The 24,250-nt window shown below is 37.7% G+C and overlaps 2 protein-coding genes across 5 annotated transcripts in view; one reads left to right on the plus strand and one right to left on the minus strand.

Moving 5' to 3' along the window:
• The window catches only part of LOC131139092 (transcription initiation factor TFIID subunit 4), a 113,966-nt gene extending 111,645 nt beyond the window's left edge, over positions 1-2,321 (plus strand). For both annotated transcript variants that reach the window (XM_058088356.2, XM_058088358.2), the window contains one exon: positions 989-2,321. In XM_058088356.2, coding sequence (XP_057944339.2) covers positions 989-1,156 — 168 coding nt within the window. In that variant the 3' untranslated portion in view covers positions 1,157-2,321. The remainder of the gene's footprint in view (positions 1-988) is intronic.
• A 6,326-nt stretch (positions 2,322-8,647) lies between these two features.
• Positions 8,648-24,250, minus strand: part of kctd15b (potassium channel tetramerization domain containing 15b) — a 33,634-nt gene continuing 18,031 nt past the window's right edge. For all 3 annotated transcript variants that reach the window (XM_058089363.2, XM_058089361.2, XM_058089360.2), the window contains 2 exons: positions 23,279-23,584; positions 8,648-10,261 (listed from right to left, as the gene is read on the minus strand). In XM_058089363.2, coding sequence (XP_057945346.1) covers positions 10,103-10,261; positions 23,279-23,584 — 465 coding nt within the window. In that variant the 3' untranslated portion in view covers positions 8,648-10,102. The remainder of the gene's footprint in view (positions 10,262-23,278; positions 23,585-24,250) is intronic.

Here is a 24,250-nt window from a genome sequence, read left to right on the forward strand (position 1 = left end):
ATGGTCCATATTCTGCTTCTTATCAAAGATCCTCTATATAGTTATTGTTTTTAGGGATCTGTCGCATAAAAGTCAAGTCAAAGATCCTCTTTTTGACAGGAGTAATCTGCCGTTTTTAACGTGTACTGCAAAGACGCTCATCAAAGATTGTCAGTATTCTGCTGCATATCAAAGATCATCTATATGGTTATTGGTTTTAGGAATCTGTTGCAAAAAGTCAAGTCAAAGATCCTCTTTTTGACAGGAGTTCTATGCTGTTTTTAACGTGTACTGCAAAGACGCTCATCAAAGATTGTCAATATTCTGCTGCTTATCAAAGATCCTCTATATAGTTATTGTTTTTAGGAATCTGTTGCATAAAAGTCAAGTCAAAGATCCTCTTTTTGACAGGAGTTCTATGCTGTTTTTAACGTGTACTGCAAAGACGCTCATCAAAGATTGTCCATATTCTGCTGCTTATCAAAGATCCTCTATATAGTTATTGTTTTTAGGAATCTGTCGCATAAAAGTCAAGTCAAAGATCCTCTTTTTGACAGTTCTATGCTGTTTTTAACGTGTACTGCAAAGACGCTCATCAAAGATTGTCAATATTCTGCTGTTTTAAGGCCCATGCTTATCAAAGATCCTCTATATAGCTATTGTTTTTAGGAATCTGTCGCAAAAAGTCAAGTCAAAGATCTTCTTTTTGACAGGAGTACTCTGCTGTTTTTAACGTGTACTGCAAAGACGCTCATCAAAGATTGTCAATATTCTGCTGCTTATCAAAGATCATCTATATAGTTATTGTTTTTAGGAATCTGAGGCAAAAAGTCAAGTCAAAGATCCTCTTTTTGACAGGAGTTCTATGCTGTTTTTAACGTGTACTGCAAAGACGCTCATCAAAGATTGTCCATATTCTGCTGCTTATCAAAGATCCTCTATATCTATCATGAAAGCCTTTCTCACCTGAGATGTTTGGTGTTTTAAAAAGTCCGTGTGTTCTCCTCAGGTTTCGGCAGGCTCCCCGGCAGGTTCCTCGGCCACGCCCACCTCGTCATCACGCCAGTACGCCCGTCAGCGCATCACTCGCGTCAACCTCAGGGACATAATCTTCTTCATGGAGCAGGAGAGAGAGACCGCCCACTCGCTGCTCCTCTACCGTGCCCTCCTCAAGTAGCATCCTTCTCCTTCTCCTCCTCCTCCTCCTCCAGCCAGGTGCCTTCAGAACAGGTCTCAGCTTTGTGTTTCCATACGTTAGCTCGTGGTGACGTCCCGTCTAGCTTTTCTGAACGCTAAAAAAGGAGTAGAAACAAAAAAAAAAAGATTGTCGTCGTTGATGTGTTAGCTTCATGTTTTGTAGTAAAGATGGAGCTTGAGGGCCAGCATCTTTTTAATCGCTTGACACATCTCAGCATCCTCAGCATCCTCAGCATCCTCAGCATCCTCATCATCTTCAAGCCCTCCACTTGCTATTCATTCAGGCGGTCTTCATCAGCAACAAACGTCTCCGAGCTTCCCCTCCTGTAAATAGTCGGCTTACGGAATCAATCCTTCTTCTGGACCACCGCACTGAAAAGAAAACATGACGCAAAAATATTCCAATTTTACCACAAATCTGTGGAAAATTCGGACAATTCTTGACTTTAAAACTTTTTTTAAAAAATTAATTTTATGCAACGTCACAACGTTTTTATGTCTAAATGTAAAAAATCTATGTTTTTATTCAAATGAATGAAATTATCATATTTATTTATATGTGCAAAAATATGACAAGAATTTTTTTTTTCATGCTTTTTTTTCATGACTTTTTTCCAGGGGGGAAAAAAATTTGTCCATTAAAAAAACAACAACAACAACAATATTGTTACAATTAATATAACCTCAAATAAATTCTAAGAAAAAACACAATTAAATAAAATTAAAATAAATGAAAATTCATTCATTCATTTTCCACCGCTTATTCTCACAAGGGTTGCGAGGGATGCTGGAGCCTATCCCAGCTGTCTTCAGGCGAGAGGCGGGGTACACCCCAATCGAAATCGAACTCGTGTGCGGCCTGCGTGCTAACCACTCCACCGCCGCGCTGCCATAAATGAATATAATTGTGTCAAATTAATACATTATAAACACTGTGATAATTATTGCATGTAATATAAATATGATGAATATATTATTCATTATTCACTTCTAATTTTTCAGTTCATGATTATGAGATGTCAGATATCAGATTTTAAATGTAAAAAATATGTTTGTTTTTTTAACTCAAAGTAATTATGTATTTATGTTTCAATTGGTTACATTTTTTTCTTTAAATACAAAAATAGTATTTTATTCAAAACATTTTTTTTTCTAGGAAAAGAAGTTTCCTTGAAAAAAAAATACAACAAATACTAAATTAATGCGGAAAAAAAATGCAAATTTGTAATTTAAAAAGTTTAACTAATGTAACTTTTAAATGTTTTCTTTTATGAGTTACAAATTTAAAAATATATATTTTGCCCTCAGAAATAAATAGTATAAGTAGTATTCTGTTTGGATTTTTTAAAATATTCTTCTTATTATTTTTTTTGTTACAATTTTTTTTTAATTTTCACCTTTTTGGGGAGAAAAAAAATCCTAAAAAAATACCCCCCCCCGGCCCCCCAAAAAAAAAAAATTCTCTCAAAATTTCAATGAATTATTCCCCTAAAATAATTTCCCCACTTTCTTTTCCGTGTGGTCCTAATCTGTCATTTTTTTCCTGATTTTTATCAAGCCGCGTTGGACGTGAGCTTTATTTGGAGGGTTGCAGCTCATGTTGTTTGACGAAGACTAAGACGAAGAGAAGCTTGTAGGACACATTAGTAGAACGCCGAAAGCCAAAAGCGTAATGTTACACGTCACTGACAACTTGTTAACTTTTTATTTGAAATAAAAAATAAGAACACTAAATAATTCATGTATAATGTAATAATCTAGTTTTATCGCTAGTGATCATTTTTAATGTGCTATTTGGGCCTATGCAGCTTTTACTCTTGTCACATTTGAATGAATTTCAACATGACTTACATTTCAATCCATTGTTGTGCTCTGTGAACTTTGAAGCACTTTTACTTTTTTTTGGTTTTTTTGAATCCCGTCAGTTTAATATTTCATTAAAAAAAAAAAACAGTATTGACACTTTCCCTTAAATGGTAATATATTTTTATTTGTATTTTTTAATTGGCTTTTATGCACATTTTTGTTTTAAAAAAAAATTTTTGGACAAGCACAACACCGTCATGGATCTTCACTGATTTTTGATCAGCCACATTTTTAGCACTGCAGCTTTTTAGCCAAATGGTTGGTTAATAAAGTTACAAAAACAAGAAAAAAACGGGATAAATAAATCACCTTTGACTGTAAGGACATTTTGTAAATACTGTTTACAGACTGACTATGTGTTTATTAGAACCACCTTATTTTTGGTATAAAAACAAACAACTCTTGTACATATCTTGGAATTTTCCTGTTTGTGTGAAACAAAAAACAAAACAAACAATACTGATGTATTTGTACCTATTTTGTAAAGGAATAAATAAGCTGTTTACTAAACTCAACACCTGCTGACTCGTGTCCATTTTCTTGGCATCCCGTCCTAAAAAGTCAGACTGCACATTATGGCATTCCAGCCTTGCGGGACTCCGGAAGCATCTCACGGAGACAAAAAAAAAAATTTTTTTTTTGTCTAAAATTTTTCCAACTTTATAAAAGTGGTTATAAATTTACAACTTTTTAAAATTTACAAATTTTTGTTGTAAATTTAAATGTTTTTGTTGTAAATTTTTTTCTTGTAAACTTACATCTTTCTTGTCGTAATATTATGTAGCTTTTACGACTGCATCCTCGTGTTACGATTTTATATGATAAATATACAACTTCATTTTCTTACATTTATTACTTTTTTTTCCACACATTTGTGACTTTATTCTCATAATTCTACATTTTTTATGTATGACTTTTTCTTTTTTTCCTTTGAAATATACAGCTTTTTTTGTCATAAATGTGATTTTTTTTCTCCTTTTGTGACTTTATTCTTGTAACATTGCAACGTTTTCTTGTGACATTTTTTCTCATTTTACGATTTAATTGTGATGGTTTTATTCTTCTAATATTACTTTTTCAACTTCATGACTTTTTCTTGCAAAATTGCAACTTTTTTCTCTGAAATATACAGCTTTTTTCTCGTTTTGTGACTTTATTCTCGTAACATTGCAACGTTTTCTTGTGACATTTTTTCTCATTTTACGATTTAATTGTGATGATTTTATTCTTCTAATATTAATTTTTCAACTTCATGACTTTTTCTTGCAAAATTGCAACTTTTTCTCTGAAATATACAGCTTTTTTCTCGTTTTGTGACTTTATTCTCGTAACATTGCAACGTTTTCTTGTGACATTTTTTCTCATTTTACGATTTTTTTTCATAACTTAGCTTTTTCTGATAAATGTATGACTTTTTTATCGTTCTAAAAATTTATTCTCGTAATATTACAACTGTTTTCATAAATTTTCGTCTTTTTTCTCTTAAAATTACAACTTTTTTCTTGCAAACATACAGCCTTTTTTCTCATAAATGTATTACTTTTTTCTCATTCTACAACTTTATTCTGGTAACATTCCAACGTTTTCTCATAAACGTACGGCATTTTTTTCTCATTCTAAAACTTTATTCTCGTAATATTACAACTTTTTTTCATAACTTTACACCTTTTTGTAAAATTACAACTTTTTTCTCGCAAACATACACTTTTTGTTCTCATAAAGGTATTACTTTTTTCTAATTTTACGTTACTCTGAGAATGTTACACTTTTTCTCATAAATGTATGAAATTGGATCTCATTTTATGATTTTAGTCTTCTAATATTACTTTTTCAACTTCATGACTTTTTCTTGTAAAATTGCAACTTTTTCTCTGAAATATACAGCTTTTTTCTCATAAATGTTACTTTTTCTCGTTTTATGACTTTATTCTCGTAACATTCCAACATTTTCTTGTGACATTTTTTCTCATTTTACGATTTAATTGTCGTCATATTTCAACTTTTTTCATAACTTAGCTTTTGTCTCATAAATGTATGACTTTTTTCTCCTTCAAAATTTTTTTTTCTCGTAATATTACAACTTTTTTTCATAACTTTTCATCTTTTTTCTTGTGAAATTACGACTTTTTTCTCACAAACATACAGCCTTTGTCCTAAAAAAATTTATTACTTTTTTCTCGTTCTACAACTTTATTGTAATATTACAAACTTTTTGTTTTCATAACTTTACGACTTTTTTGTAAAATTACAAACTTTTTGCTTGCAAACATACACCTTTTGTTCTCATAAATGTTTTATTTTTTTCTCATTCTACAACTTTATTCTTGTAATATTACAACTTTTTCATAACTTTATGACTTTTGTAAAATTACATCTTTTTTCTTGCAAACATACATCTTTTGTTCTCATAAATGTTTTATTTTTTTCTCATTCTACAACTTTATTCTTGTAATATTACAACTTTTTCATAACTTTATGACTTTTGTAAAATTACATCTTTTTTCTTGCAAACATAAACCTTTTGTCCTTTTTTTCTCATTTTATTTATTCTGAGAATGTTAAATTTTTTCTCATAAATGTATAACATTTTTTCTCATTTTCTTCTAATATTACTTTTTCAACTTTATGACTTTTTCTTGTATGTACGACTTTTTTTCTCTTCAATATACACCTTTTTTTCATACAATTCCAACTTTATTTGGGTGAGTCCTTGCTGCATCCTCGGGGTCATTTTGGTTGGCCAGCCACTCCTGGGAAGTTTCACCACTGTTCCATGTTCACGCCATTTATGGATAATGGCTCTCACTGCGGCCTGCTGGAGTCCCAAAGCTTTAAACGTGTCTTTAGAAGCGTTCCCAGACTGATAAGGATCTGAATCTTAGTTATGTTTGAACTTTTTCACTCGGGGTCGTTTCCATCCAGTCGTGTTGTCACGTCGAATGAAATGTTTGATGACGTGAAACATCGAAGTTTGACAAACGAAGGAAGAATAAGAAGTCAGCCATCGTGGGAACGCCTCCACCATGACCAGAAGAAACGCCTTACTGGGCATATATTAGCTTTTTTATTTGACATACATTATTTCTTGGCAGCGTTTCAGAGTGGAACCTTTTCTTTTTTTCCTCTGCAAAATCAACTCTTCATTGAGCTTCATTTCCATTTCTAAGGCAGCAAACACGCGAGCCAAGAAGAAAAAAGAGCAAAGATCCCCGTAGGTTTGTGACGCTAATTAAGCTGCAGCATTTCTGCAAAGACCAAAACGTTTAACTGCGTGCAAAATATTGGCGTTTGGGAGACATTCTTTCTACCGTCTTGGCCGTTTGAGTCGCTCTCTCTCTCTCTCTCTCTCTCTCTCTCTCTCTCTCTCTCTCTCTCTCTCTATCTATCTCTCTCTCTCGCTAGCTGCTTTTATGTATTTGAAACTTTTGGAGTTGGGAGATTTCTTAGCGTCGTGAAGGGTGGGACTGATGAACTACTACGCCCACTACTGGCCTGGCATGAACATCACGTACGGCGCTCTTCTTCATTCTTCAGTTTTCATTTTTTTTACATTTTTTAAATTGTTTTTACGACTTTATTAAATTTTTGTAAATTTAGGAGAATAAAGTTGTACATTTACGGGAAAAGTCATAATAATGATAATAATATAATACAATATTTATATAATATAATGATAATAATAATATTTATAATATATATTAATCATAATATAACAATTAAAAAATATTTTTTACGACTTTATTCTTGTAAATTTAGGAGAAAAAGTTGTACATTTACGGAAAAAGTAATAATAATATAATATTTATATAATATAATGATAATAATAATATAATATTTATAATATATATTAATCATAATATTACATTTTTTTAAAGATTTTTACGACTTTATTCTTGTAAATTTAGGAGAATAAAGTTGTACATTTACGGGAAAAGTCATAATAAAAAATAATAATAATGATAACAACAACAATAATAACAACAATAATAATAATATAATATTTATAATATATATTAATCATAATATAACATTTTTAAAATGATTTTTACGACTTTATTCTGGTAAATTTAGGAGAATAAAGTTGTACATTTACAGGAAAAGTCATAATAAAAAAATAATGATAAAACAACAATAATAACTATAATAACATAATATTCATAATATATATTACTAATAATATAACATTTTTTTTAATGATTTTTACGACTTTATTCTTGTAAATTTAGGAGAATAAAGTTGTACATTTACGGGAAAAGTCCTAATAAAAATAATAATAATAACAACAATAATAACAATAACAACAATAATAATAATATAATATTTATAATATATATTAATCCTAATATAACATTTTAAAAATGATTTTTACGACTTTATTCTTGTAGATTTAAGAGAATAAAGTTGTACATTTATGGGAAATGTCATAATAATAATAATAATAATAATAATAATAATATCAAGTTGTAAGTAACATTCCAACAATAAAATGTTAATATTACATAATATTATTGAAAATAGAGTATAGCTATTCAGGAAGCAAGTATTCGATTGTAACAGGCATTCCCTGAGACAGCTATGGGGGGGGGGGGTGGTATATGTGACCTTTGGCCAAGGTTATATTATGTCTTTTTTTTCCTGGTGAATTTCCCACTTTATTGTTGAGCGCTTGGAGGTACACGAGTGCTGCTGTTTGGAAGCGCGAGGAAGGAGACCAAGTCATGTGACATCCAGTACATCCTTTTATTATCGCAAATATGCAAGAAAAGTCACTGCAAATGAACACATGCCCTTTTGGAATACCACAGTCTAACTGCTGTTAAACACTTTAAATAATATACATTATTATTATTATTATTTTAATACCTTTTAAAACGCTTAAATCCCTATGTACAACAATGTCATTCTTTTTTTTTTTTGAATGGGGGGGTGAAGGGGGGTTTATTTGAAAAACAAGTCCGCTGTACAAGTGAGCGTCCGCTAGGTGGCGCAGTCTGAGAAAACTGGCTAGTACTTCATCGGAGGGTGCATTATTGCTGCCTCGGGAAATAAATAACACCCAGCTAGTTTGGACAAATATGAAAAAAAAAAATTTTTTTGGGGGGGGGGGTTGCGGAAAATCCGGGATAAGTCATTCCAGCACTGACGAGTCGTTGCAGTGCGTCTTTTTAGTTCACAAAGCATCAGCAGGGGGGCGCTAGCCGAGGTTCTCCACTGGCCTGGGTTGAGTATTCCCTTTGTAAGAACCCCCCCACGGAGGACCCCCCCCCCCCCCACAGCTCTGCTATCATTCTACTTTATAGATTTATAAAAAAACAGTTTGTTTTGCAACGCAACAAACAGCATGTGGAAGTGACACACACACACACACACACACACACACACACAACTGATGCAAAACAAAAACAAAACAGCCCCCCCCCCCCCGCCAGGACGTGATGGCCGTCGTCTACTCAGAAGGAACCGAGACGTTTATGATGAACGTCTTCTTTTTTTGAAACACCGTAAGGAAGAAAACATCTTTGTACAATCAAGGACAAACGGGATCGACCTTTGGGAAGGACACCCGTTTCTTTTCAAGGTCAAAGGCCTTGGCCACACACGGATGTTTTTTTTTTTTTTAACCCAAGTTTTATTTGTATGTTCTAAAAAAAAATATAAAGAAATTAACATCATTTTTGGTTGACTTTTCGTTCATTTTCTTCAGTTTGATGTTGTTGTTGGGTCTTTTCCACAAGTAGCTTTCTTCCGTTTTCTGACAAACTCAAACAATTTTTTTTTATTTAAATTTTTTTTAAATTTTAGGTATATATTTATTATTTATTTTTAAATATATTTTTTCAATATAATAGTTTAATTAGACATATTGGAATGGTGTTTTTAATTCCAATATTTTTATTTTAAAAAAACAACATTTTTTAATGTTTTTTTCTACATTGAAATGAATTTACTGGACTACTTTTTAAATTCAAAATCTATATTAATTCTCATTTTCTCCAGTTTGATTTTTCCAGATTAACTTGTGTTGAAATGTTGAAAAAAAATGTTGAATTTTTAGTTTGTAAAATTATACAAAAAAAAAAATCCTATTCATTTTGGGCCTCTCCATAGACTTAAAAATTGAATAAAAAAAAAATAAAATTAAAAATATAAATTTCCTGATAAGGTTATGTTGATTCTTTTGTTTGTAGTTTGATTTTGTCGTCATTATTTTTATTTGAACCAAAAATGTACAAAGACTTTATTTTTTCACAGTTAAAAAAAAATAAAAAATAAAAATTAAGAATTTTTTTCATCAAAATGATAATTTCTGGAAAGGGGCGTGGTTAAAAAAATCCAATTGTGACCAATGTTTTGGGCTGTAAGATAAAAAGACTGGTAGTCGTTTTTCTAAATATCAGTACATCTGTTGTCAGGGAAACGAGCCGTTGGGACAAGATTAAGTGCGACCCCGACCCCCCCCCCCAAATAAAACATTATGAGTCCATCTTTGCCCAAGTCGAGACGTCCCGGTAAACCTTCAGGTATGTTTGGTCCTCCACAATTTTTTCGGCTGTGGAAAGATATGTTAGAGCTAAAATGAAGGAATCACACATTTAAAAAGGACCCCCCCCCCCCCCCCGCCCCGGTTGGAAGGATGGGCCGATGCCAGCTCCGTGCTGCCAGTAAAAACAAATCCTTCAAGCGGGACAAAAGAAAACGTAAATAATCCCATTAATGCTAACTCTTGAACTCTTTACAGCGTGGAGTGATGACAAGAGAAGAAGAAGACGCTTGACAAAGAAAAGCAGAACGTGATGGGCCGACGTCACGGAGGGGGGGGGGTGGTTGGGGTCACGTCCTCTTCCCGTCGTCTTTCCAAGCGTCCCAAGCGGACCGAAGGTAATCCTGTGGGATTCCAAGTCGGTCATGTGTTCATCCCAGATCTTTCCTCTTGTCGCGTCTACATTCCGCTCCAACGTATTAGAAGTGTTCTATGTCAAGGTGTGGTCCACTTACAACGGGAAGATGGCGGAGGGGGGGCGGGGGGGACGGGGGACGGTACACGGAATGCTCTAGAATCCTAGTCCAGGGGTTCTTGTTTTATCCTGATGGGCGTGTTGATGGACAGACTCCGTCGGTCCTCGCGACACAACACGTACTCGCTGAACTGGGACGAGTCCACGCCGCCGCCGCATGACGCCGCCACGCTGAAGCCCTTCTGGAAGAGACGCTCCAGGACCTGGACAAACCGGGACGGATGAAAATGTTGGTGAGGTGCCACACTTTGATCGACACACTTTTACTTTTAAGCTTGGTTTTTATGGGCCTGCAACATCAACAAATTAGCAAAGGGTTAGCATTTGGGGCTTGGGATAGGGTTTTTGTTAGGGTTAGGGTTTCCAAAAGCCCCAACCTTAACCCTAAAACCTGAACCAAAGCAATAACCCTGACACCAATAAACCGTACCAACCGTAAACCCTAAAAGAAACCCTAAACAACCCATAACCCAAAGACCCATAACCCAAAGTCCCATCACCCAAAGACCCATAACCCAAAGTCCCATCACCCAAAGACCCATAACCCAAAGTCCCATCACCCAAAGACCCATAACCCAAAGACCCATAACCCAAAAACCCATAACCCAAAGTCCCATAACTCAAAGTCCCATAAACCAAAGTCCGACAACCCAAAGTCTCATAACCCAAAGTCCTATAACCCAAAGACCCATAACCCAAAGTCCTATAACCCAAAGACCCATAACCCAAAGACCCATAACCCAAAGTCTTATAACCCAAAGACCCATAACCCAAAGACCCATAACCCAAAGTCCCATAACCCAAAGTCCCATAACCCAAAGACCCATAACCCAAAGTCCCATAACCAAAAGTCCCATAACCCAAAGTCCTATAACCCAAAGTCCCATAACCCAAAGTCCCATAACCCAAAGTCCCATAACCCAAAGACCCATAACCCAAAGTCCCATAACCCAAAGACCCATAACCAAAAGTCCCATAACCCAAAGTCCAATAACCCATAGTCCCATAACCCAAAGTCCTATAACCCAAAGTCACATAACCCAAAGTCCTATAACCCAAAGCCCCATAACCCAAAGTCCAATAACCCATAGTCCCATAACCCAAAGTTCTATAACCCAAAGCCCCATAACCCAAAGTCCCATAACCCAAAGTCCTATAACCCAAAGTCCTATAACCCAAAGTCCCATAACCCAAAGTCCTATAACCCAAAGTCTTATAACCCAAAGTCCCATAACCCAAAGACCCATAACCAAAAGTCCCATAACCCAAAGTCCTATAACCCAAAGTCCCATAACCCAAAGTCCTATAACCCAAAGTCCTATAACCCAAAGTCCTATAACCCAAAGTCCCATAACCCAAAGACCCATAACCCAAAGTCCCATAACCCAAAGTCCAACCTGAAGTCTGACATAAACCCTAACCCCAACTAAACCCTAAACTAAACCCAGACAAAATCCCAAACCAAAATCTAAGCTGTTATTTTGAAGTCCTGGAGATTTTCCTAGTCTAGTCCGTCTGACTTTGTGACCTTTCTGGTGACCTTGACCTTTTGAAATCAACCACCATTGGCCTCCGTCAGGTGGAGGTTCTTTTATTTAAACATGGCCGTCTATCTCCATCCTTCCATCAGCCTCAGCACCATTCCCAACATGAACCCGTGTCATTAACGCACATCACCCCCCCCCCCCCCAACACCCCCATGATGGAATGAGACCGGGGGGCTTGCCGACATCACACCACCTCTAATATTGATGATGCTCGCGCCCCATTGGCTGGCAAAGCGAGGCCACGAGCTCAAAGGGTTGCGGAGAGTGCGAGCGAGGTGTGTTGGGGGGGTGTGCGGGGGCGGGGGGTGCGGGGGCATGAACGCAGCGAGGAGGTGATTACTGGAGCTCCTAATTTGAGTAATGAGGCCGGGGTGAGAGGAGCAGCCGAGACCGCCAGGAGATGGGGGGGCGGAGGGGGGGGGGGGGTCCACGTGTGGGGAATAAGGATGGTGAGGAACTGGGGGGGGTGGGGGGCGACCTCCAGACGTGTAGTTTGATCCAACATAAAATATCCATTTCTCCAATGCAATCCTTATGGAATATTGTTTTTTTTTGGGGGGGGGGGGGGACTTGAAAATCCCTGTGCGAGGATTGCCTTGTATTTACTTATTCCCCGTCCTCTTAACGCCGCGTGGAAATATGCAAATGAAGACGCTCGCTGAGGGAGTCGGAGTTCTCACTTCCAAACTTATTTACACACACATGTATCGCCGAGGGTGACCTCTTTAATTACACCCCCCCTTACCCCCCTCCCAAACCGGAGCACTAAAATGGGGCGTTTACGTCTGAGGGTCAAAGGGTCACAGCACAGAGGCCGCGTCTACGTGTGGCGTCCAAAATCTAACCTTGATGGTTTAAAAGTGCTTTTAGTCAACCCTACTGGGATCCCGCCAATTTATGTGCCTGTAGCTTTAATGCTAATGAGCTATATGTATTTTCGCCACTTTTTATATATATATATATATACAGTGTCGTCGTCCCTCGCCTCTTTCAGGTTCAGATCTCGCAGCTTCACTGTGTCGCGGGTCTTCAAAACAACTTATTGTTAGGCGACGAGTTAATATGAGCTAGCTAACAACGCAAACTTAGGCATAGGAAATTGATGGATGGAGCGTAAAGGTGACTATAGGGGTGTTATTTATTGTCTAGAGAGCTCTAATAATGTTAAAACCATATTTAGAAGCTTCTTCAAAACAACTTATTGTTAGGCAAAACTAATTAGACATATTCTTGGCCAAAATTCAACATTTTGTCCGTAAAGGGGAATTTTTATAACACGAGAAAATTAGTTAATATGAGCTAGCTAACAACGCAAACTTAGGCATAGGAAATGGATGGATGGAGTGTAAAGGTGACTATAGGGGTGTTATTTAGTGTCTAGAGAGCTCTAATAATGTTAAAACCATATTTAGAAGCTTCTTCAAAACAACTTATTGTTAGGCAAAACTAATTAGACATATTCAACATTTTGTCCTTAAAGAGGAAAATGAGTTAATATGAGCTAGCTAACAATGCATGTAACCCTAACCCCGCGACCCTAGGCATAAAAAATGGATGGATGGAGTGTAAAGGTGACTATAGGGGTGTTATTTCATGTCTAGAGAGCTCTAATAATGTTAAAACCATATTTAGAAGGTAGACGGTTTAGAAGGTTCTTCAAAACAACTTATTGTTAAGCAAAACTAATTCGACATATTCTTGGCCAAAATTCGACAAAACCTTCTGTCCTCAAAGGAGAACTGCACTTTTCACAATTCACAATCTTTGTGTGAAACACAAACACATATTTATTTCCCTTTTCTGTGTATTATAACACGAGAAAACGAGCTAATATGAGCTAGCTAACAATGCACGTCATTGGGTTTTCTCAGGGTAACCCTAACCCCGCGACCCTAGGCATAGAAAATGGATGGATGGAGTGTAAAGGTGACTATAGGGGTGTTACTTCTTGTCTAGAGAGCTCTAATAATGTTAAAACCATATTAAGAAGCTTCTTCAAAACAACTTATTGTTAAGCAAAAAAAATATGACATATTCTTGGCCAAAATTCAACATTTTGTCCTTAAAGGGGAATTTTGCCCATCTTTCACAATCGTTTTGTGAAACAAAAACACATATTTATTTCCCTTTTCTGTGCATTATAACACAAAAAACAAGTTAATATGAGCTAGCTAACAATGCACGTCATTGGGTTTTCTCAGGGTAACCCCAACCCCACGAACCTAGGCATAGAAAATGGATGGATGGAGTGTAAAGGTGACTATAGGGGTGTTATTTCTTGTCTAGAGAGCTCTAACAATGTCAAAACCATATTAAGAAGGTTGTAAACAGTTTTTCAATGCTGTAACTCTGGAAAAAACTCAATTTCCCGTACATCACAGGATTAAGGAGAACACAAATGTCGAGTTAGAGTCTGTGCGTCAAAGGGAACCTTGAATGTGACCTACAAAAGTATACTTGGATGTCAAAAGTGACCAAAGAACAACACCAACTTCCTGTCTTCCGCTTCCTGTTCCAAAGTGAACGACAGCAGCCTGTTTCCTAATGTCTTCCCCTCCTCCTTCCTCTTATTTCGTCTCCCGGCCATGCGGCGGCGGCGGCGGCGGCGGTGGCGGGGGCGAGGACAAAGTCAGTAATTTGCGAGACAGAAGAGACGGCAGACAGCTGATGGTGAGGACGGCTAATTAAGAGACCTGCCCAAGCATCAAACAAGCAGCCCCCCCCCCCCAAAAAAAAAATCCATGACAGGCCAACGATTATGGAAATGATATTACATTGGCTTCTTTAATCATTGCATCACATTGCAATTCCCCCCCCCATCGCCACCCTTTCACACATGGGGGAACTCGCTTGCGTTCGGCAAAGTGTCGGGCCGCAGAGGAGGAAGAGGAGGAGGACGGCCTGATCAATAAAGATAGTGGAGCTTTTATTGTGGATCCGTGACAACACTGGAGGATATTATTCCGCACACTTGCCACTGACTTGAGGACATGGGAGCCTTTTATTGTGGCCAATCAGGAGGGAGGATGAACCGTACCAGGACTGTTTAAAAGGCGATCCATCTTAATCAGTCAGCTACAAATGTGGGAGCTTTAAATGCGATCATTTTGTTTTTGTTTTAACCTATTGTAGTGGAGCCTTGGTTAGCATCCGCCCTGGTTAGCGTGTTGTCCAGTTAACATTCATTCATTCATTTTCTACCGCGTATCCTCATGAGAGTCGCGGGGGGTGCTGGAGCCTATTCCAGCTGTATTCGGGCGAGACTGGTGGCCAGCCAATCACAGGGCACATATAGACAAACAACCATTCACACTCACATTCATACCTATGGACAATTTGGAGCCGCTAATTAACCTAGCATGTTTTTGGAATGTGTTAGTGTTCTTACAAAGAACACTAAACTCATCACACACCAACTTAACACTCAAAAGGTATAATTATGAAACCAGCTCAACCGAATCATTCATTCATTTATTCATTTTCTACTGCTTATTCTCACGAATGCATGTTTTTGGAATGTGTGAGGAAACCGGAGTACCCGGAGAAAACCCACGCAGGCACGGGGAGAACATGCAAACTTCACACAGAGATGGCTGAGGGTGGAATCGAACTCGGGTTCGAACTTTTTATTTCATTTGAACATGCATCAGATTCCAATTGAGTACATCCCATAATCAGTTCCCAGTTCCACATGTCCAAAAGGAGTAGGAAGAAGCAAAGCTTATTAAATCCTACCCCTCCATCTGGTACTTTTACAATCAGTAACTGTTTGTAACATTTGTTCACTTCCTGCTTTCCTAATATAATTTAAGTTTGTTTTTTCTGTTATTTATTTTTATTTTAATGTAATTTAATTTTATTTATTTTATTGTATTTATATTAAATTTTATTTAATTTTAATGTATTGATTTATTTATATTTATTTAATTAATTTTTTAATTTATTTTCACGTACCAAAGTAGGAGGTGATATGATGATATTGTTTCTTGAATTGGCTCATCGTTGTGCATTGTTTGATTTCCTTACTCAATCCATTCCATAGTTTGATTCCAAACTGTTTAAATCAAAGCTATTTTTTAATGTTAACTTCATCAATGTTAAAATCCTTTCTTCTCCCTACCGCCATCATCCCAAGCCGTCCATCAGATATCACCCCCTCAGTGAGCTGTCACTCAACCCCGGGTCGCCATGGGGACAAGGAGGCCGTACATCTACGCAAGTCTTGCAGCGCTAACATTTCAGCATCCTATATTTTCCAAGGCGAGAATCAAAGTGGGTGGAAAGCGAAGCGTGATGTATTATTGATGGCCACCAGAGTACACACAAGAGTTGATTGACACATTCCAGTGTGGGACATTTAAAGTACCGGTACATCTTTTAAGGTGACAAATCCACTACTATGGCTATAAAAAACGTCACACATGAAAAAAGCCTTAAAGCTTTCATTTCACAGAGACATCTTTGTTATGAATGACTAAAGTTATTTTACATATTTTGTCATATTGTCTTCTTTTCGGATTATGCAGCATATTACAGAGTAGCAATAAGGTGAGAGCTTGATGTAAACAAACATGAATGAACGACACAAACAGTCCCGTAGAGTCAGGTGACCATGCTGCTGCTGCTGTTGCGGGGAACGCACACCCTGCCCCCCAGCGAGCCCCCCAGTCTACATACCTGCAAAGCGTAGGCGGGTCTGCACAAGGTGAGCATGTACACCCAACACACAAAATCCTACATCTTTTTCTACATCTCTTTTCCAAAGAAATCCACAACAGGAAGTCAATAAATCCATTCCCAGCATCAAACCTTTCACAACATGGCTGCTTCTAAAGTAGCGGGGAGGGCGACTATTATAGATTTTATCGTTTTTTTCTCAATTGCATTTCAATACATACACCTTTAACTACTATACAGGTAACGTTTAAGGTTACATTTCAACATCGCTAATTGGCTTTTAAGTGTAAAAAGAAGTTAAACAAGTACCAATAAGACAATAAAGGCTACAAACAGTGACTAAAATAAAATAAAATAAAATAAAATAAAATAAAATAAAATAAAATAAAATAAAATAAAATAAAATTAGGAAAGCAGGAAGTGAACAAATGTAACAGTTACTGATTGTAAAAGTACAATATTTACATGACATCTGATGGACTCCAGACCCGTCGTAGTATCATCATGCAGTTATGATTTCTTATGGGTATGCCTAAAAAACACCTGTCTTATGAACTGCTTTTTTCATTAGCTTGGTTTATAGTTTGTCTATCGATTTTAGTGACAGCTGTATGTTTGAATCGTTTTTAAAACTGTTATTACTGGAATTTGATACATTTTCACACACATTGTTGCATGACATTACCTCAGCATGCACTATCGAGTAAAAAAAACAAAACTGTTCTCCTCCCGTTCAGTGTGGAAGTGGTACGTTTTTGAGGGAATTCCGTTTCGTAATTTTGTTCTTCAAATGAAATATTTTTTTTCTGTAATTAATTAAGAAATTAATAAAAAAATAATAATAACAAAATAAAAAAAATAAAAAATAAAAAAATAAATAAAAATTAAAAAAAAAAAAAAGTTAAGAATTTAAAAATTTAAATGTAATTAAATTTAAAAACATAAACTATATTAGGAATGCAGGAAGTGAACAAATGTAATAGTTACTGATTGTAAAAGTACCAGATGGAGGGGTAGGATTTAATAAGCTTTGCTTCTTCCTACTCCTTTTGGACATGTGGAACTGGGAACTGATTATGGGATGCACTCAATTGGAATCTGATGCATGTTCAAATGAAATAAACCCATTAGCATTAGCATTAGCATTACCATATTTTCATTGGCCTCTGACACATTTTAGAAGTAAAATGAAAGCCAAACCCCAGCAAAAATAAGAACTCGCTAAATAACTTAACAATCACAACCATTTCACCGACAAGTAACAACTTAGGAGAACGTGTGACATATGCAGCTTATGTTGAGGTTCCGACCACCAAAAACTCAAGTTCAGTTTTGTTCATGGACCCCAAGCGGTACACGGCGACCATCTTTATGTCAGGTTGTAGCCTAGCGCCACTGTGTGTGATTGAGTGTTTGTGTGTGTGTGTGTGTGTGTGTGTGTGTGTCCACGAGGCCAGATTGATGGACTTGTAGTGTGTGTAGTGTGACATGTCAGAGGGTGTTGCGACGGGTTGCGTTCCTCGACGCGGTGGCCAAGGGGAGGAGGCGGTGCGAGTACAAGGAGCTGCCTCACTGCCACCGTCACAGTGATGAAGGACGGATTGGCTGGGCTCTGATCTGAGTGCTTCATCACTGTGATGTATGGGGGCCGGCGTGCCCACTCCAGCCCCCATTCCCACCCCACCACCACCCCCCCCCCTGTGCCGCCACTCTCTCTGTTTGAAAGTCTGGCTAAATGTTTCCCCGCTGTTAAGCACCTTTTTGCTGTTTTTTCCCCCCCCGTTGGAAAGACATCAGAGCGCAGGTGGTTTGTATTATTCCCGAAAAATTCCACTCATGACTGCATGGAGAATCACTTCATCCCGACTCTGTCATGTCTCCAACAGGGGGGACGACTAAGACTAAACACGAGTAAATAAAAGATGCAACATTCACTGGACATTTCATTAGGTACACCCACACAATGCTTTGATTGACGTTTATGAACATCAAATGGAAGAAAACTTGGGGTTAGATTGTAAAAATAATAACAACAAAAAAGGCTTCGCTACACATCTTAAAAGCCAATCCATCTTAATCAGTCAGCTACAAATGTGGACTGTTTATGTGTGATCATTTTGTTTTTGTCTTCACCTATTGTAGTGGAACCTTGGTTAGCATCCGCCCTGGTTAGCGTGTTGTTTAGTTAACATTCATTCTTTCATTTTTACCGCTTGTCCTCATGAAGGTCGCAGGGGGGGTGCTGGAGCCTATCCCAGGTGTCTTCGGGTGACCGGCGCGGTACACCCTGGACTGGTGGCCCCCGCCTCTCGCCCAAAGACAGCTGGGATAGGCTCCAGCACCCCCGCGACCCTCGTGAGGAAAAAGCGGTAGAAAATGAATGAATGAATGATTGATTGTATCGAAGGCTTTTGTCAGATCCATGAATACTGCGGTTGCACACTTCCTCTTTGATATTTTAGATATATTTTAGATATATTTTAGATATATTAACTTTGATTTGATTATTTTCTGTTTGTTCGCAGGGAATTTTGATGACCATGAAGTTATGACATTGAAAATCCCTAAGACCCACATACGGTTTCTTACCATAAAAATCTTTATTATGATTGTGATAAATCACGTGGTTCTTATAGTGATGCAATCAGACTCCATTTTAAAGCTCCACCTGTGTCAGCAAGTACGGTTCCTCCTGTAAATACAATAAGCATCGACTGAAAAGAGCCGTGGCGTGTTTCCACGTAAGGGGAGCTCTTTCCAAACACTCCCTCCGTCCTCCCTCATTGTTTCCCGACAGGCTCTGGGAAGGTTAGCAAAGTAATCCCGGTCTTAGCCGCCAGACAATACGCTTGTCATCTGATTACAGTGCGGGACCCCGACCCAGGGGACGACATACAAGCAACCACACCCTGCCCACAGAGGAAGGCTTTACTTGTGGGGGTTAGCAAGCAGCGCTGTCTGGAACAAAGTGTTTGTGGCGTCTTGACGGGAAAGACAACATCACATGACCACCTCTTAGAATTGGAATTCATGCTCGTTGTTGGTTATATAAGTCATCCATTTACACGTGGATGGAATAATCGTCTCGCTTTGGTCGTAGGGAATCACTAAAGTAATAACTACTGGGACCTGAGCTTTAAAGCGGCCATATTTTAGTAAGCTCGTTTGGGTGATGTGGGGACCAATAAGACCAATAATGACAATCGTCTTCCTCGCCTCAATCATCCAAAATGGATCCACACGACGTTTCAAATGCTAGCATTTAGTAAGTGTTGTACGCTGGTAAAAGCATCAAATTGTGTTTTGCATCATTTTTTTTTTAGATCCGCCTTAGCAAGCTAGCTCCTTTTTTAGAAGCTAAGAATGTTTTGTGATTTAAAAAAACAATCGGGACTCATAGAGTGTATTAATAACACAAAAAAACGTGTGTCATATTGTATGATAACCAGAAAATGCATGTAAAACAAAATTATAGCATATAATAATATAACAATTTAATATATACATATTACGTGCGGAGTTCCCCAGGGGTCAATACTGGGGCCAAAACTGTTCAACTTGTACATCAATGATATCTCCAAAGTTACAAAAGACTTAGAGCTGGTATTATTTACGGATGATACCACTGCTTTTTGTTCTGGAGGGAGTACAGACGAAATCATTAGAAAGGTCAGAGAAGAAATGGATGGTTTGATGATAATAGATTGTCCTTGAACCTAAATAAAACTAAAATCATGCTGTTTGCTAACAGCAGAAAGGACACGCACCAACAAATACAAATAGATGGTGTAGACATTGAAAGGGTGAAGGAAAATACATTTCTGGGGATCACAATAGATGAAAATATGAGGTGGAAACCTCATATTACAAATATACAACATAAGAAATATGTTGTGGAAATATGGGCTAATAACTATAAAAGCAATCTTCACTCGCTAAATGTACTGCAGAAAAGGCCAGTAAGGATAATTCATAATGCCGCCTACAGAGAACATACTAACTCCTTATTTGTAAAATCACAAATACTTCAACTTGCTGATATAGTTATATAGTATATAGTATATAATATATATAGTTATAGTTGAAGAGTCTTGAACCAGTCATGATGTGCTATATATATCACTATATTGACACTTACTATGGTACCCATTATGGCATTGGATGCTCATATCACCTCCTACTTCGGTACATGACAAAAAATAATAATTATTAATAAAATAAAATAAAATAAAATAAAATAAAATAAAATAAAATAAAATAAAATAAAATAAAATAAAATAAAATAAAATTAAATAAAATTAAATTAAATTAAACTAAGAAAGCAGGAAGTGAACAAATGTAACAGTTAGTGATTGTAAAAGTACCAGATGGAGGGGTAGGATTTAATAAGCTTTGCTTCTTCCTACTCCTTTTGGACATGTGGAACTGGGAACTGATTATGGGATGCACTCAATTGTAATCTGATGCATGTTGAAATGAAATAAAACCATTACCATCAAAATTCCCTGCGAACAACCTCACGACGCCGACAAACAGAAAATAAAAATCTAAGTTAAAATAACTAAAATTGTAGCCGGTTCTTATCCGGATAGTTAAAACAATCCCCTGTCTCCTCATTCACAGCGTCCAATTAGGACGCGCCGCTGCCATCCCATAATCACGCCGGCTGGTAAACAGAGTGGGAAAATGTTGTGTTAGTTGATACCGCCAATTAATTATATTGCAAGTCATTTAAAAATCTATAAAAGAAGTATAAACCGGTTGAGGCTGTTTGAGAAATTGTAAGTATGGTATTAAAAAATGCAATACGTGTATTTCAATGGCCTTGAGCGTTGTTATATTGGAGCCTTTTTTTTTTTTGAGCTCTGTCTTAAAAAGGAGTAAAGTGTAAATTATGCATATCATTCCTTCCCTTCACCAACCAACCCCCCCTTCTTCCTCCAGCCCTTTCCCGTGCTCTTTTTTTACTTTTTTTTTTTTTTTTGCAGGAAAACATGGCCGCAGTCCATGCGTGCTTTGTCCCGCTTGTTGGACTCTCCTTCCCCGGAGGTGGTCTCCTCACGCTGGCGGGAGGGAGGTGGAGGTGTCAGAGTGCTGCCTGGGAGAAGCTCTCTTTGGGTGCTGGAGGGAAGGAAGGATCCTTGTGTGTATGTGTGAGCAATGGAGTGTGTGGTATCGAGCCTGTTGGTGTGAGGCTGATGTTTTCCTCTCTGAGCAACGCAACTGGAAAACTACTTTTGCCCCCCCCCCCCTTTGAAATATGCTACTGTGAGCACATGGAAATGATGGCAGATATGTAAGAGAAAGAAAGAAACACTTCCTGTCACAAGGCCGCACGGCCTTGCGATGCATGGTTTGGTTTACGCTTCGGTGTCGTCACCCCACCATCCCTTACTACGCTGCCGTGAACCTTTCAAAGTTGGGGCTGCACGTGTACTCGCTGCCCAAACCCGAAATCTGGGATTTTCCGGTGTGTCAACTCAGCAAGCAGCCAAGACTTCCTGTCACAAGGCCGCACGGCTTTGCGATGCATGGTTCGGTTTACGCTTCGGTGTCGTCACCCAAACCATCCCTTACTACGCTGCCGTTTCAAACCTTTCAAAGTTGGGGCGGCACATGTAGTCTCTGCCCAAACCCGAGAGGTGGGATTTTCCGGTGCGTCAACTCAGCAAGCAGCCAAGACTTCCTGTCACAAGGCCGCACGGCTTTGCGATGCATGGTTCGGTTTACGCTTCGGTGTCGTCACCCCACTATCCCTTACAATGCTGACGTTTCAAACCTTTAAAAGTTGGGGCGGCACGTGTAGCGTTCTGCTTAGCGGAAAAATAAAGCTCACCACGCCAGGTTTGAGGTCGGCTAGTTATTTCCAAAATTACTGCGCCCTCGAGAGTGTTGGTTTCCAGTTGGGATGCGTGTGGGGAGCGTCGTTTGATGGGTGCAGGGTGGGGTTTCTGGTTGACTTTGATGTTTGCTTTCAACTTGTGAAGCATTTTGTTTTATAAATAAAGTTTGATTTGCGGTGCGTTGAAATAACCTGTCCGCCAGTAAAACCTGCACAATTATTGCTGACCATTTGTCAACACAACACAAAGACAGCTAATTGGTGTTGTTTTTTTGGCTATAGATAATAATAATAATAATAATAATAATAATAATAATAATAATAATAATAATAATAATAATATTAATACTACTACTACTACTACTACTAATAATAATAATAATAATTAAAAATAATGAACAAAAATAAAATATATAAATAAAATATATGAAAAATAAAAATAAAAATAAAAATAAAAATAAAAATAAAAATAAAAATAAAAATAAAAATAAAAATAAAAATAAAAATAAAAATTAAAATAAAAATAAAAATAAAAATAAAAATAAAAAAACAATAAAAAACATTTTATGGGTGCAGGTTGGGGTTTTTGGTAGACTTTGATGTTTGCTTTTAACTTATGAAGATCTTTGTGCTGCATTTTATGTTTTATAAATAAAGTTTGATTTGCGGTGCGTTTAAATAACCTGTAACCAGTAAAACCTGCACATTATTGCTGACCATTTGTCAACACAACACAAAGACAGCTAATTGGTGTTGTATTATTGGCTATAAATTAAAACAAAAAAAAAAATAATAATAATAAAAATAAAAATAAAATAAAAATATAAATATAAATATAAATAAAATATACAAATAACATATATAAAAAATAAAAATAAAATATATAAATTAAATATATTTTAAAAAATAAAATAAAAATACAAATATATAAATAAATAAAAATATATTATTAAAACATTTTCACTGGACACCAATAATATGACCAATGAAACTTAAATGCAAACAAAACACAAGCATCAGCACACTGCTGCTTTGCCCATTTGAATTAACAGGTTTCTTGTTTTTCCATCAATAATATTGAAAAATGAGATGAACGTATGAATATGTATATGTAATAATAAACCGTAATACATGTAATAATAAAGCGTTCCTACCTGGACGGAATTGAGCCTGCAGTAGCCGTTGAGGGGGAAGCGGATAACGTGCGTTGGGTCCTGGTTCCAGCCCGCGTTGACGGAGTTGCACATGACGTCTCCCGTCTCGGGGAAGATCTCCTCGATGAGGACCTTCTCGCCGCTCAGGGCGATACGCTCGCCCAGGTCGGGCGTGACGCGCACCACCAGGCAGTCGCAGGGCTGCGCCATGCGTCGCTGCTCGCGCTCCTGCTTCCAGCGCTCCAGCTCCTTGATCATGGGCGTCAGCTGGTAGTAGCGCGCCTCCTCGTACAGCAGGTGGAAGTCCTGCAGGGGGCGGGACAGTTAGCCTTTTGATTGACAGATCCATCGTTTAACAATATTTGTATTGCTGGAGTTCAAGTGTGTATTGGACTGCATCGCAGTAAGGGGACTAAATCCAATTCCAGGGCGGTACATCAGTACACTTCAATATGTATACTACAGTATATACTGTGTACTAGTCAGTACAAGAAAAGCATGTACTTAACAGGGATATGCATCAGCGAGGACCTCTGACCAGCAGGAAACTTCGCCCGTAAACAAACAGAAGCCCGTCACAGTATCTTTAGCATCCCCGTGCTAGCCTTTTAGCCTTTAGCGTGTTTCCGACTCCTGCAGCAAGGCCATCGTGGGGCATCATCATGCATGCAGACGGTTTGCAGCAGATTGTCTCCCTCTACTCCCCCCGCGGGTAAAACCCGCCCGGGGGGGCTTTGCCCTCCGCGCATTTGCCTCTCATTTCCCACAAGAGCAGATGGCGCCATCGTTCAGCGCAACGGCGAGAAGAGAATGGAGGCGTAAGGTTCGGGTTGTAAGCAGATGGAAGGTGAGGAGACGATGTGCGGGGGGGGGGGGGGGGGGGCTTTTAATGTATGCTCGGTGTATGCTAATGAAGCTCTACATTAAGCGGCTATTACGACCAAATTTAATTAGGATACAGCTAAAACCCCC

The sequence above is a fragment of the Doryrhamphus excisus genome, linkage group LG13 (genome assembly GCF_037039965.1).
Source record: "Doryrhamphus excisus strain RoL-2023G ecotype Guam linkage group LG13, RoL_Dexc_Guam_v1.1, whole genome shotgun sequence".
Classification (NCBI taxonomy): Eukaryota; Metazoa; Chordata; class Actinopteri; order Syngnathiformes; family Syngnathidae; genus Doryrhamphus; species Doryrhamphus excisus.